Below are 15,978 nucleotides of genomic sequence, written 5' to 3'. Positions count from 1 at the left end.
TTTATGCTTTGATTTCATTGTTGAATTCTAGAATTAGTTCCATAGTTTAAATTTTCTTGATTTTTCCCCCCAATTTTGATATTTGAATTTTCTGAATTTTGTTGATGCAATTAGTTTCATTAATTCAATTAGTTTCATGATTAGGATTAATGTTAGTTTAATTTTGATGTTAATCATGCTAATTGAGTAATTTTAGTCTAGAGGTTAGGGTTGAAGCCTTGGGATTAAATTTGGGAAATTTTAGGGAAATTCATGATTGATGTTGTGATTAAATTTGATTTGGTGATAGGATATCCATGACTAATTGAGTAGTAGTTGCAAATGTTAGTTGATTAGAATTGATTGGAATGCATAGTTTAGGTTTGGCAAGACATTGTGAACCTCTTTTATGCAAGTGAATAGTAGGTCTTATATGCAAGTGATCTAGTTTAGGACTATGCGAAAGCTTTTCCATAGATTAGATGCTTCGCGTGCTCCATCCGAGAGGTGGCGAGCACGTCATTAGATTTTATTCCCCTATACACTAAGTCTTTCAATAATCATGATTGTTTTGACCTTGTTCTTCCCTTAATTCAATTTCTATTGCCGAGTCCCGAAATCTCTAGAATTTCTTTAGTTGTACATTATTTCATACTTTTCTTGCTTTCATTAGATAAATTCAAAAACTCATTTTCCATTTGAACTAGCTTTTGAACGCATTAGATTGAAAAGTCAAACATATCCATTCTCTTGGTACGATCCTGAGCTTGCCGCTATAATGAATATAATTGGTTAGTTAGGAGATTATAAATTTTGTTTGATTAGGTGGTGTTCGTATAACGACGCGAAAATCTCCTTATCAGCAAGTTCCCCATTAACTAGGCGATCTCTAACAGGTCGGCTTGTTTTCCTTGGTTGTTCTCCCGTGTCCTGGAAAACCAAGAAGCAACTTACCGTCTCTCGCTCACCTGCAGAGGCTGAATATCGTGTTATGGCGACCATTACATGAGTTGAAATGGCTAAAGGCGTTGCTATCCAGTCTTGGTGTTGCACATCCCCGCGCCATGCCCTTGGTTTATGATAGAAAGTCCGCTCTCCACATTGCTCAAAATTCTGTTTTTCATGAATATACTAAGCATATTGAGATTAATTGCCATTAGGTGCAGGATGCTATTCAAGAGGGCATTATTACTCCTACTCGTGTCTCTAATGATATTCAGCTTGCCGACATTTTCACAAAGGCTTTAGGCAAGTGTCAATTTCTTTACTTACTTCGCAAGTTGGGCATTTGTGATTTTCATGCTCTAACTTGAGGGGAGGTATGAGGATTTATATATTATACTTGGGCTTAAAGGTTATAATTATAGTTGATGTATTTAACCTAAAAGCCCGTAGCTTAGAGATGTAATATATAACACACATTTAGTGAGAAATACAAGGCAAGAATAGTTATCACATTCACATTGATAATTTAGTAAGACCACGTACAATCTATGCATGGACCTCGCTTTTGGAAAAAACAAATGCATAAATTGATGTACAAATTATTGAATAGAGAAGGAATCAGAGTGTGGTAGCCACGATGGGGTGTAACAAATTCAATACTTCGATTCTTTTTTTTTTCTTCGCTAGCTGCTACAGAAAGGCCAATTAAGTATCGGATTACTTGGGGCCACAAGGAAGCTCGTATTCTAACTTGTTGTTATGGTTTTCGGTTTTTATTTTTTCTCCCTCCCTCATCATTTTTTATAATGATGAGTTAGGTTGGCCCAACACATTTAAGGTGCACCCTCTTATATTCTCCTTTATATGTGCATATATGTGAGGAGAAAATTTGAAAGAAGCAATGTACATCAAATATTTAGTGCAATAACTTTTAAGATTGACCCCCTCATTGAGGTTAACCTAGTTTCTTTACTTGTAAAAAAATTATATATATGCACAGATTATGAAGGCGAACAAAATGTCAACCACTACTACATTTCTAGTCAGATGCAACGCCTAAAATTGTTGCAGTAGGCATGAAAATCCGTTGCATTAGACCTAATGCGACGGCAAATGACCCTTGCATCCGGTGGCGTTGCATCAGGTCTAATGCGACGTTCATTTACCTGATGCGACGGTAAATTGATACCGTTGCATTAGATTTCCATCTAATGCGACGGGCCTCATATGGGTTGTCGCATTAGTTATTTAGCTAATGCGACGGGTAATTTTAGCTAATGCGACGGGTACCTACAATGGCTTAATGAAATAATGCAACGACCCTTCCCTAATGCAACTGTAATTTTTTGTCAAAAAAAACTTTTGGACACCTAATGCAACGGTTCATAATAATAATAATAATAATAATAATAATAATAATAATAATAATAGTAATAATAATAACAACAATAATAATAATAATTTAAGAATAGAGGCCAATAACAAAAGATTTTCATTAACTTAAAGAGTAATATTACAATATATATTAGTGCCCATATAGGACACATGCATTACAAAATAGTTGTTCACTAATTAATTTAGTGTTTTTAATGACAAAAGTACATAAAATTAAAATCCATAGAAACAAATTCAACGTTACTAGAAATCCCAAAATGGCCTAAAACAAACAAGAGCCTCGACCGTCTCATTGTCAGATCTACATTTCTTCTCCATTTAGCTCACCATGCTCCTGCAAGTTTAAATCACGAATGGGCACAAATTAAAGATGGTACAAGTTTAAATCCAAAAAGTGTTGAACTTGGGGTAATTAGAAGATCAAAGATGAATAATAATTCTCAAAAAACGAAGCAAGATTGTAATAATAAGGGTGAAGCTGACAGAAAGCAAAGAAATCTTTTTCCTGTTAATTAGTGAACAACCAAAACAAATAGAAAGCAAAGAAAGCAAAGCAGAAAACAGAGCAAGAATGTTTGACTTCTGATAAACAAAACTTCAAGCCTTACAAAATGCAGTCCAAAACACTTATGTCCAAAGTGTTCAGATTGAATACTACAAATCATGTGGATACAAAAATTGGAATGAATTTGTCAACCTCTTAGTTTGAGATCATTGATTGCGTTGGTTCTGTAACAGTATGGTTAAATTAAGCACACATGATAACTGAAGTCCAAAATATAAAACTGCATAAACTAAAAAAACTACCATAATTGTATTTCAAAAGAGGGAGGCCAGAATAAGAGTCATATAGAGCATATTATTCGCAGGATATGAGAAGTACAGACTATTAGACTACGGAGTATAAGAACATAGGTTGTTTAATCCACATAAAACATACCCTGTGATGGGAAGTATACGAAGTGTTTATAATAGACAGAAAACATAACCTGTGATGGGAAATATACAAATAAAAATAAAGTAGTAAAAAAAGTTCATAGTTGTGAGGGAAGTATTGAGGAGGCTGGGGGGTGATGGTGAAGGAATTCGTAAGGGAAAGTAGAAATAGTTATAATGATTACAAACATCAAACTGTTATTTTTTTGGTATTTGAATATGGAATCAGGACTGAGAGACTGAAGATTCTTAGCCGAAAGCCAAAATATGTGGTCATTGAACTTAAGTTTTTCTTAATCTGATTGTTTGCAGACCTAAGCATTGTAAGCACTATTGTTATTTTGTGTAAATCTGTGTTTTTTGTTTTTCAGTAATAGAACAGTTGAATGCTGAAAGAAGTTTGCTTTCCCTCTCCCTCGTCTGCAATTGACTGTAAATCAGACACATGTTTGATCAGTAGAAACTAGGAACTCCTTTGATTGATAATCCAGTAAAACCATTATAAATTAAGCACAAAACCCATTTCATCTGCATGTGTGGTCTTCAGTGTGTACAGAGCATAATGTAAGGATAAATAGGAAAGAGTAGTGAGTCCAGTGACCCAATATGCTTTTGGAAGATCATAAATAAAACTACTAGTTGATGTGATGATTATTCTTCACTGTTTTGGGACTTTGGCTTGTTTCATATGGGATTAGGTGGCACTATTCTTCACTGAAAAACCCAATTAATTAACCACTGAGATCTTTTTGGGGGGAGGGGGGGGGGGGGGGGTGATGCATATTCTCTAAATCTAGTTCCAAGTACCATGGAAATTTAAATCACAGCTAAACAATGTTTACATATAGTACAATTGGAAGTGTTCCTAATATTCACTACAGTTATTGTGTTTAAGGTTGAACTATTTCTCTAATATGCAAGGGAAGGAGTTCAATCAACTATATATATCCCAGCGTCTCATTTCTTTTGAAGACCATGTTTCACTAGATGGGCAGATCCTAGTCCTACCTGATCAAGAATGTTTTGAGCAAGAATGTTTGACTTCTGTCCTCATTCCTGTTTGGACATCAGTTGAAACAAGTTCCAACATAGTTTAGCCGATAGAAAACTAATACTATCTGTGTGCATTGTACCATCAGTTGAAACCAGTTCCATCATTCACCAAATCTACCTGTGTGCAAGTCGTATTTACAGTAACAGAGCAAGTTCAAAGGCGTAAAAATATTGTTATAGACAAACTCTTCCTAATACTTCGAGTTACCTACTGGTTCTTCACCAACTAACCCCACATTCTACCAAATTGACATAAAAGCTCTCCTCGGCATGCTGAAAAAGGCAAACACAATCACCACCGATACAAACTTCTGAAGCTCTCTCCCATATTATAATTCAATGACATGCTGAATACCCTATGTTGCCACTCGAAAAAAGAATCTACCAACACACAATGTCTCCATCCCCTAAACTGATACTACATCATGCAATACATCTCATAGTAAACACTACTATACATAGTCTGTAATTTCTCTTCTAAATCAAGAAGTGCTAAATAATGAGACAATGCAACATAATATAGGGCCAAAACAAATATTTTACCTGGTTAATTGTCCTACTTGTCCCACTAGACTGCCCATTTTTCTCAATGACACGCGGCGCACTGGCAGCATCCTTTGGAGTCGATGGAGTCAAAAAATCAGGAATAACTATATTTATCTCGGGATTAGCTACTTGAAGTTGAGATACAATCATAGACAAAACGTTGGGTGCAAGTTGCTGCACCAACTCTGTTTTCATACTCTGCAAGAAATCTTCCGGAATCAAGAAGCCTGGTTTTTTTTCCTTTTTCTTCAAGTCACTCTTTGTCACACATTTTCCGTAATGTGGTACGCAACTTTTGCTTTTGCTTTTGGGACCTTGTATCACTTCAGAGATAAGGTCTTTGGTGTTGCTCCCTTCTTCTCCATCTTGGGTGGACTCTAAAGCATCTATTTTTGCCTATTTATGGAACTTTAAGTCATTCTCTTACTATATTATCAAAACTATGCAAATATGTTAAAATGCAACTTGTTAACTTACAATATTCTCTTCGATTTTCTCAGGGTTGGTAAGGTATGTTCTCCCTGGAACTCTTTTCCTTGATTATTTGTAGACCTTTGCTTGAGAAGGTTCTTGCTTATCCGGATCCTGCTCTTGCTATTAAAAAGCAGAATAACATATATAAGTAACCTCTAACACGCAGCACCAAAATATATGAAACTTATTAGAAATGAGAATAAGTTGTTACCAATTCATTACGTAAATTTGCAAACCCCTTACGGCCCATCGTGTGCATATCATTTAACAACAAACGATTTTCTCTGTTGGTCTTACTTTCTTCCTATGAGATAAAAACAATAAGTTACAACTACTAAGACCCATTATTACATGAACATATAAGGAAATTTCATTAAATACCTCAATTTTTTCACATTTCCAGTAATTCAAGAGGTCTTGAAACTGAGGTACCGAAATAGTGTCTGGTTTATTCTCCCATCTTAACTCATCAGTGGCATATGCATAGAAATGATTCTTCTTAAATCTGCATTTATAACTACGCCAACTTGTATTGACAGCCTCCATTGCATATTTTCTTCCGGCTTCAAGAACTATATATTTTTCCTATACCAATCATTAAAGTGACCATTAGTAGTATATGAAGGTCATAATATTTCAAAAAATATCAACGAATATCACTACCAAACTTGTGAAAAACAATAATATTACAACATACCAAAACATAATCCCATATATTGTCATGTGTGGGCAGATCTCGAAAATTGACATAATTAATTGGCGTAAGCTTAGAATCCTTCCCCAAAGTTCCGAGGAAAAACTTAAACTCTTCAACAATTTCCTTTGTAGGTCCTACTGGTTGGCCAAACAAGTTTAGAATAATATATTGGTGTTCTTCTCTTGTACGCGCATGAACTTGTGTAAGCTTTGTTGGCCCTCGATGCTTCTTCTTAGGAGCTGTTTCAGTTCAAATATTAATTCAAGTATATATTCAGTATGCTACTAAGTTACAGGTTTACTAATTGACTCATAAATTATAAATGACTTCACAAATGTAAATGATAACTCATACCTTCCTTTTCGTTTTCAGCTATTGTCTCCAATTCTAATTTAAATCCAAGGTCATATCCAGCATCATTATTATTCAGTTGTACATCATCATCATCATTATCAGCTCTTATTGGTGATGTTTTAGTATTCAGAATTGGATTACCGGCTGCAACCATTTCATTATTTTCTAATTGCTTTTTTCGAAGATCAAGATACCTTGTCATGGAACTTGGAGAACAATATGACTTCTGTTTTTGCTTCCTTTTCTTAACAACATCATGCTTCTCTTGCTCTTTATCAGAGCTTGGATTTTGGAAAGGTTGTTTCTTCTTCTAACTATATTGTTCTTGAACCTTCTGAACAGAGCTAGTTGAGTTATTTTCACGACCTTGCTTACCCCGATGATGCTTCTGTTTGGTATTATTATTCTTCACAAAATCACCCATAGTCGGGGACTGAGCCAAAACCTGTAATATAAAGATCAGGTATACAACAGTCAGCATCCATGTGAAGTTTTTTTTTTTGGCAAATAAAGTATTTTTACCTAAAGGAATAAGCAGTTACTACAAAGCTGAGTGTTGCCACCAAAGTGCAGTAGAAACAGAAAGTAAGCAAGCTAATTGCAACTAAACAAGCAGGCGTTTACTAACAATTTTACTAATAGTGAGCAAGTTCAGACAAATTATACTCCGTATTGTGCAGCTTGGTGACTGAATTCAGGTTAACCTAATTTAGGTTTATTTGTATTTGTCACATGAAAGGGACTTACAACAGTCTTTGAGAATCAGAAATGGTGACTGGTGAGAAGACATTACAAGTTTAAATATTATTTCATCTCCGCAGAGGTGGCTAGATTGCAGAATTGTTTAATTTTGTCTTCTGGAATTAAAGACAAGAATGTTGTGAGTTCTTATGGTTTATGGTCATCACTCCCTCATTTTAAGATCTATTTGGAACATTTTGGTGTACTTCTGAATTCTAATCAGATTATTGTTTCTTTTTTGGGAGGTGAGGGCGAGGAGGGTAGGATGCCAAGTTTCTCTTGCTTCTTTGCTTTGATTATAAGGACCGAAAATACTGGTTCTAATTGTGGTTCACTTTGCAATTTTTATGTGTATTCCTTTGCTACTAACTATCAGCTAGATTTGTGCTGTCTGCTAGGACTGGTTATTGTAATTTCCTGATTAATATTTCAATTTTGGTTGTTTACAGGACTGGCAATCTGATTTTGACCAAGATGACCAACCATCTAGTAAGGGTCCTTCCTGGTTCAGGAAACCTCATAATGGATCAGGAAGGTATTCATCTTATACGCAGGGACGTCAAAAGGAAGGAAGAAGTAAGGATAGATTGGATTTTTAGCTTGCAAATGTTAGTTGTCCATGTTCACATGTGCTTATGAAATGAGGAATTGACAACAGTTCTTTATAGTATAAGCCTCTAGCCTCGATGCTTATTCCATTAAAAAGGCTACCTAAGTAAACCCTTATCCATCAAACAGCAATGTAGTGAGTAGGTTTCATCTTGGCCTTCTCTCAATCTACTTAAAATTCAGCTTATATCTACTTAAATTTCAGCTTTGTTTTCATATGATTCGATTATTTTTTTATGATGGATTTAAATGGTTATTCATTGGGATTCGGTAAATTATTCAAATGATTTAATAAGAAATAGCTTATGAGGAGATTGAAGAAGGAAGAACATAAGATGGATAATTTTTTTATTTTTGTTTTTTGCTCTAAGCAGTTGAGCTAAACTGTGATAGATCAGGTGGCTTGTCTTTCTGACATTTCCTCTTTATACTGCAGCAGAGAGGTGTGATTGGAAGACCATCTTCAGTGGTTGATTACAAAGATCTAATCCCTGTTTCTGAACAATGGCTTTGGTGGTTATCTGTGGGCAGCCATGCAGTGGAAAACCAACAGCTGCAAAATGCCTAGCAGAAGCTCTCAGAGACTCAGAATCTACGCTAACTGTCATGGTTATTGATGAAACTTTGTTGAAGGATTCCCTAATTCCTCTAGGTTGAAGATATGTGGTTTTTCTAATACCCCTCCATTGCTTCACCCACAAAACTAATTCTTCCATTTAAAACCTTTTAGTTTTTACATTTTAGTGAGTTTTTCTTAGAACATGACTGGAAACATATAACACTAACAAGTAGATCAAATAATGAAATTAGTTTTGGCATATCCACAAATTAAGTTTTCCAAGTATATTCATGATTACATAAAAAATAATGATATAAACCAGCATTGATCCCAGGAAGGTGAAATGTAAGAGTAATGGAAGCTAGATCATACATTCATTATAAGCAGGATACAGGGAACAAACTCAACATGTTAATCAATCAAAGATGGTTGTCAGGTCACACCAATGACTACAGTAAGCTGTTCTGTTTCTGGCTATAGCTATACCTTTTTTACAATATATGAAGCATTAGAAATTAATGTTGAGGAATCGAGAGTAAACACATATTTATTTCAGAAATGGGCTAGAAAATGGAATAAAGAACGCAGAGAAAAAGGTGAAGCAACATATGATGAGAATATCTTTGATGTTATGTCTAATACCAGTTTCAAGTATCCAGAATTGGACAACAACATATGGAGACAGCAGTCAGCAGCATAGACAGCAGATTTAAAACTTCAGCAAAATAAGAGTGGTTCCAATTTTTTACCTTTTTTTATGACGGGTGAAATTTTCAATTTTCGTGTTGCTAGTAGTTTCATCCACGTTACAGCCTCCATCATACTCAGATGTTGACTCATCATCTAATTCTTCCACCAGGTTATTGCCATTTCCATTTGGAAAACCCGAAACATGAAGTTTTTCTTGTAGTATTTTCTTAGCTAAGAACCCGGCACTTTTAGCAGTTATTCTGTCTACATTCATTTTCAAATTCTCCATCCGCATTCTTTCATATCTGTAACTCTAACTTGATGGTGTGGACTAGGAAAGTTGGCCTTATTGGCTTTCATCTGCAAATTTGAAAAATCATAAAAAGAATGTCAAAAAAAAAAAGGCATGTACATATAGGTCAAAACAATATATGAAAGGAATTATAAAAAAAAAATAAGAATATGATGAAAAACAATAAGTAATTTCAATACCGTTAGACATTCTCTAGGAGGGACTTGAACAGCATACCTCCACCCCTCTTTATTTAAATTTTCTACAAAAAATACTTGATGTGCTTGAGATGCTAAGATAAATGGCTCTCCCTCAGAAATTTTCTTATTCGTATTAACCATAATAAGCTCATCATCATCTTTTTCCGAGTGAAACCACACACATTTAAATAAGACAACACTACAATGACCATGATAAGATATCTCAACAATGTCTTGGATTGAACCATAATAATTGACGTCTCCCACTACAGGATTTTGATCTTTGGAACTCGCAAAGCTATGTGTTATTGCTGTGAGAGTGACTCCAATCTATATCCATTAACAGAGTAACCTATATGCTTTTTGGCCACATAAGAAGGTCCTTTAGATAACCATATGAGATGGTCCGAGATAATTTCTTGACCTTCTTCAACTTCCAACTCAACTTTTTCCCTAAACCAATCGATAAAATCCTTGTTATGGTCTTGTGCACTATTCCATTTCCTCTTTCGTTTACTGCTTACACACATCTTGTGTTCACCGTGATTAAAAAAAAGAACATATTTCAAACAATATACAATTGTATAATATTATATGTAAAACATAAGGATAGAAAAAATTGTGTTATGGTTTAATATCTTACTTTATGTATCTCTCAACGTCCTCATAATTGCAGTTGAATAAGACATAACGATGTGCTTGTGCCCATGTCATTCGATCAATCATGTGTCCACAATGCTTTTTCTTTGAGGTCCTTCCCTTTCCTTTGATAGGAAGTCCTATCATAGGTAAAAATGATTGTGAGACAAGACACTCATTGACATCATGTGTGGATATGTTTGATCGTTTCAAATGTCTAGCAATGAAGACAATACATTCTTTAGCTTGGTAACCTTCTTCCATTGAGCCTTCTGGACGACCCTTGTTTCGAACATCCAACTTTAACTCATGAAGATACCTCTCAATTCCATACATACAATTTGAACTAACAGGTCCACCCAACTTAATTTGCTTCACCAAATGTACAGGTAAATGCACCATTATGTCAAAAAAGGCAGGTGGAAAAATCCGCTCAAGCATGCAAACTGCTTAAACTATCTCAGAATGGAGTCAATCGAGATGTTGAGGATCAATAGTTTTACTCCATATGCCTTTCAAGAAACCACAAAGTCTTATCAACGGTGTAGCAACATCTTTGGGTAATGTTGTTTTCACGGCAATAGGGAGCAAGTAATTCATCATAAAATAAGCATAATGGCTCTTGTACCCTGTGATTTTCCGATCTTCGACTTGCACACATCGAGAAATATTAGAAGCATAGCCTTGTGGTAACTTGGCATTTTTTATGACTCGGCAGAACTTGCGTTTTTGTTCCAATGACATCCAGAAGAGAGATCTTTGGAATACTTCGCTACCATCTACCAACTTTGGTTGAAGCTCCGGCATGCTTTTCATTTTTACCAAATCTCGACGAGCACTTTCATGATCTCTAGTCTTCCCAGGTATGTCTAATAATGTCCCAAGAACATTATCAAACACATTTTTCTCAATATGCATTACATCGAGATTATGACGATTGGAACAATGCTTCCAATATGGCAACTAAAAAAGTATGGATATCTTTCTCCATGGAACTGGATCATCCTCATCACCCCTCTTTTTCTTTTGCTTCTTTCCAAATTCATTTGGAAAATCACGCAACATATACTCAACATCGGTTCCTTTCAAAGGAATAGGCTCACTTCTTTCCTCAATCACTCCGTCAAAGTTCCTCTTATTATAACGCCAAGGGTGAGCTGGATCAAGAAATCTACGAGTTGCCATATAACAATTCTTGTTTCTAAAATGCAATTTCTCATAATCAGTGTCATAGTGACAATCAGGGCATGCAAAATATCCTTTTGTGCTCCACCCAAACAACATTGCATAAGATGGAAAATCACTAACGGTGGTCATCAAAGCTGCACGCATGTCAAACCTTTGATTTCTTGAAGAATCATAAGTTTCCAAACCAAACTCCCACAATTCCTTTGCATCCTTTATTAGTGGCTGCAAATAAATGTCAATATCATTATCAGGGGAAGAAGGGCCAGGGATAAGTAAAGCTAACATAAAAAACTCTGGCTTCATAATCATCCATGGAGGCAAGTTATAATTGATCAATATAACTGGCCATGTACTATGTGCAATGCTCATTGAATTAAATGGACTAAATCCATCAGTAGCTAGCCCCAACCTCACATTGCGCGGATCCTCGGCAAACTTTGGATACAAAGAATCAAACTCCTTCCAAGCTTTTCCGTCTACTGGGTGATGTAAAAGATGATCATTTTCTCGCCCACTAGCATGTCATGTCATGTAGCTTGTAGTCTCTTGGCACATAAATAGCCTTTGCAACCTTCTTTTTATTCGAAAGTACCTAAGGATCTTTTTGGGAATCCTATGGACTTTTCCATTTTCAAGTGGTGTGCCGTTCTCTGTATCATTCGACTTCCATCTAGGCATATCACAAACATGGCAACTTGTGGCATTTGCATGCTCTTCCCAGTACAACATGCAATCATTGGGGCATGCATCCATCTTAGTATAATTCAACCCCAACACCTTTAAAGCACTCTTCGCTTCATTAAAAGACTTGGGCAATTTTGCATCAGGGAACGCCTCCCTTACAAGGTCTGCTATATCAGCATACGTACCATTGGTCAACTTATGATCACACTTTATGATAAATAGTCAGATCATAAAGGAAAGTTTTTAATGCGTGTTGCTCCCGGTATACAATTCCTCATGACCTCCTTCAAGTAACTGGAAAAAAATTTTTGCCTCATCATTCGGCCCCTCTCTAAAAGCATCACGTGCATCATGTAACAACCCTACTAGATCATCATCCAAATCATCTTGGTTCAACTGTTCATCAGCATTGCAAGTAGGTATTTCTCTTTCAAAGTGGATCCCTAATTCTGGCAACTTGTCCGCTCTTGGCACAAAACCATTGCAAACTAGGTGATCTCTCATAACTTTTTCATGACACCAATAATGATAATGACAACTACCACATGGACAACAAATTTGGTTTCCTTCGGACTTGGCAGAAAAAGCCCTTTTAATATATTCGTTTACTCCTCGTTCATATTCTTCACTCTATTTGGCAGCCATCCATCACTCCTTAGTTCCATTATCCATTTCCTCAAGGTAATAATTAAGTGTGTTAACTCTAATAAAAAGCACAAGAAAAAGAATTATGGTAACTGATGTGGTCTAGAGAACGCCACCTGGTTGTACTATTAAAACCCAGAAAGAAGGCCCAAAGGCCCACCAACAGGCATACCACGAATTGTCTCATAAAATCACATACACATCCAGGTCTAAGATCCATCAGTAGGTCATGAGACCCATTTGCTCAGGAAGATCCTGACCCGCTATACTCTAAAAAGCCCAAACGCTTAAGAGGCCCACCAGATCTAAATCAAGTCTCCAATATGGAGGACACGTGTCCCGATCTTGCAAAGCATCCAATCATGCAACTATGAGGGATCAATTCCCAAGAAACCCTAGCACTATAAATAGTGCAGATCCCTAGGTAGAAGGGAAATCAATTCATTCCCACCAACCAAAAACTATCTTTACTCTTCTTTCTCTCTACAAATTACTTCTCTCTCTAGCTTATACTTACTTAAGCACTAGAGGGAATTTTCCTACGGGAATATTCTTGTTTTGCTAGTTGCCAGAGGTTCGTGCCAGCTCATACTTGATTCCTCCGAGGAACGCGTGACACGTCATCACCGTAAAAGATCCCACAACATTTGGCGCCTTCTGTGGGGAGGTATAGTATCATGGCCTAACCGCACTCTGACAGAGAGTATACTGGTGAGGAAGAAGAGAGACGGCCTCGGGAAAGGAGTCAGCGTCATATAGAAGAAGCCAATCGAATCGCAAATGCAGGAAACACAACATGTCGGGTGCAGGAAGCTGAGGTGGTCGTAGAGGAAGAACCAATCCTGGAAGTATCTCCGCCAGGTGGCCATCTAAGCCCCAGCGTCCGAGATGCCGTGCTGGATGAGAATTTGGATTTGCCAGTTTCAGTGGGATCGCGACGCGAGATCTTAGCAGGATTCCAACAGAAAATGAATCAAATCTTTCGACAGTAGATGAGTACCACATTGCAGGATGAAATTCGAAAAAAACATGCTAATCTACAGTACTGAAAGGACGGCCCCGCAGAGGCCCCTCAGTCTAGGCGTCAATTGGATAAACAGAATGCCACTTAGATCCAATGTATGGAGAGCCGGAGAAAGCTCCCGTCCACAGGCTAGCCGTGGAATCAGCCCTGTGCCTGAGCGCTCGGAGATTGACCGGGGCCTTCAAGTTTTCCTGCCTCGGAGGGACCAAGCCACGCGACCACCATCTAGGGGAAACCCATCGGCCATCTTACGGCCCTCCACGAGGCGTCAAGAATACTATGAAGCTGAATCTGAACTATCAGACACTAGGTCCACCCCCGTAATGGAAGATTCGTCATTTTACCCCTCTACTCGAGGACAGACCCAGATGACACCTAACAGGGTAAGCCTGCGTCCCCGCCTGCTCTCCAGCCGCCGTGAACCAACTTACCACATCCAAGAAGGGTTTAATAATCTGACGCTAAGGCACATGAGTACTCCTTTCTCCGAGGATATCATGAATGCCCCGAAAGAGCCCAAGGTAAAAACTCCTACCATTGAAGCCTATGACGGTACCACCGATCCATACATGCACCTAGTTGCATACCGTCACCACATGTATGTTCAAGGAACCAATGAAGCCACTTGGTGCAAATACTTCCCTGCCACTCTTAAAGGGGTAGCGTCCAAATGGTTTGAGCGACTGCCCCTAGGGTCAATTGCCTCTTTCAACGAGCTGCAAACCCTGTTCTCCACCAGGTTCATGGCACACAAGGAAGAAAGGAAAACAAGTATGCACTTGGGACGAATTCAACAAGGGAAAGATGAATCACTAAGAAGCTATGTGAAACGTTTCAACCTAGAGGCCGGGCAGATCCCAGACTTACCCGATGGCGTCTCCTTCGATAATTTTATCAGGGGATTGAAGAAAGGATCCTTCAAGTTTGACCTAGTCAAGGAAAGTGTGCGGACTATGGCCGAAGTTTTGGACGAGGCTGAAGCATTTATCCATGTAAAAGAAATATGCTGCGCGTTAAAAGATGGAAGGACTGGAGAAGCAACAGATTCCTCAGGGAAGAAAGACAAAATAGACCGAAAAACCCCACGAGTAAATGGTACTTGGGCTCTTTCAAAAGAGCATGGTACCAACTCTCCTGGACACAAGAGAGAACGTCCACAAGAAAGAGAATATTTCGAGTACAACACAGATCTCCTCACGATACTGAAAGACGTCGGAACCAGGTTTGACCTTGAACGACCTTTTCCCATGAAGTCTCCTGCTGAGAGTCGAGACCCTAAGGTGTATTGCCAGTTCCATGAAGATATAGGGCATGACACCAAGAACTGTAGAAGCTTGAAGAGAGCTCTAGACGGCCTAGCCTCCAAAGGACACCTCAAGAACTACTTACAGAGAAATGCTCACGGCTCTGGAAAGAACCAGTACAAAAAGAACAAGTCACACGTCTCACCTACAGAGGGAAACCACAGCGAAGGGGGATTTGTAGCCATCATATCTGGGGGACCAGCTGCTAGAGGACCCACCATGAGGGGGCAGAAAGACTATGCTCGTCGTCTAGGGCAGGTAATGCTGTCAGGGAAGTCACCTGTGGACCCATTCCCACGAATCGAGATATGTGAGTCGGATGGTGGACGAGTAGCCACTCCGCATGATGATCCTCTTGTGGTCGAGTTCAAAATCTCCAATATGAGGGTGAAGCGCATCCTGATAGACACTGGGAGCTCATCTGACATAATGATCATGGAATGCCTCAGCCGCCTAGCACACGACCCTAAAACCATAGAGAGCATACACTATACCATCATTGGTTTTGGATGAAGTATTATACACCTCGTAGGCGTCATCACCTTGCCGGTTCGGATTGGGGATAGAAAAGATGGACGGAAGATGGAAGTGAACTTTATAATTGTCAAGGACTTGACATCATACAATGTCATCTTGGGACAACCCACCCTGAACAAGATTAAAGCTGTAGTCGTCACCCATCTTATGCTCTTGAAGTTTGTAGGTGATGATGGGGCGATAGGGACTATACATGGAGACCAACAGCAAGCAAGAAACTGTTACCTCACAACCCTCAACCCGTCAGCATGGAAGAAAGATTTGGTCGAAGCCAGAAGCAAGAGAAAGCATGAGGAAGAACTGCCTGCCACCAATGAGAATAAACCAGCCAAGACATAACCAGTCAAGATAGAAAAAAGTGGCTAAAAATAGAATATCATTAGGATAACTTATGTAACTTGAGCCTACTAAACGGCCTAACAATCGTGCTAGAGCCCACAAAACGGCCTGTAAATGCCTGCCTACAAAGCGGTGAATTTAGTTTTGC

General features: G+C 38.1%; 2 protein-coding genes across 5 annotated transcripts in view; one reads left to right on the top strand and one right to left on the bottom strand.

Moving 5' to 3' along the window:
* Positions 1-2,393: 2,393 nt before the first annotated feature.
* LOC110800292 (uncharacterized) overlaps positions 2,394-15,978 on the bottom strand; it is a 29,739-nt gene continuing 16,154 nt past the window's right edge. For 3 of the 4 annotated variants that reach the window (XM_056835205.1, XM_022005601.2, XM_056835204.1), the window contains 8 exons: positions 9,038-9,338; positions 6,380-6,824; positions 6,026-6,264; positions 5,710-5,913; positions 5,540-5,632; positions 5,332-5,448; positions 4,852-5,250; positions 2,394-2,653 (listed from right to left, as the gene is read on the bottom strand). In XM_056835205.1, coding sequence (XP_056691183.1) covers positions 5,395-5,448; positions 5,540-5,632; positions 5,710-5,913; positions 6,026-6,264; positions 6,380-6,581 — 792 coding nt within the window. In that variant the 5' untranslated portion in view covers positions 6,582-6,824; positions 9,038-9,338 and the 3' untranslated portion in view covers positions 2,394-2,653; positions 4,852-5,250; positions 5,332-5,394. Of the gene's footprint in view, positions 2,654-4,851; positions 5,251-5,331; positions 5,449-5,539; positions 5,633-5,709; positions 5,914-6,025; positions 6,265-6,379; positions 6,825-9,037; positions 9,339-9,470; positions 10,083-15,978 lie in introns of those variants that run through there. The other variant, XM_056835203.1, reaches the window with a different exon arrangement.
* Positions 13,728-15,467, top strand: LOC110800447 (uncharacterized). Its single transcript, XM_056832644.1, has 2 exons — positions 13,728-14,248; positions 14,390-15,467. Exons 1-2 carry the CDS (start codon positions 13,728-13,730, stop codon positions 15,465-15,467), a joined length of 1,599 nt encoding a protein of 532 aa, XP_056688622.1.

The sequence above is a fragment of the Spinacia oleracea genome, chromosome 1 (genome assembly GCF_020520425.1).
Source record: "Spinacia oleracea cultivar Varoflay chromosome 1, BTI_SOV_V1, whole genome shotgun sequence".
NCBI lineage: Eukaryota > Viridiplantae > Streptophyta > Magnoliopsida > Caryophyllales > Amaranthaceae > Spinacia > Spinacia oleracea.
This window is presented reverse-complemented; position numbering and strand designations above follow the sequence as displayed.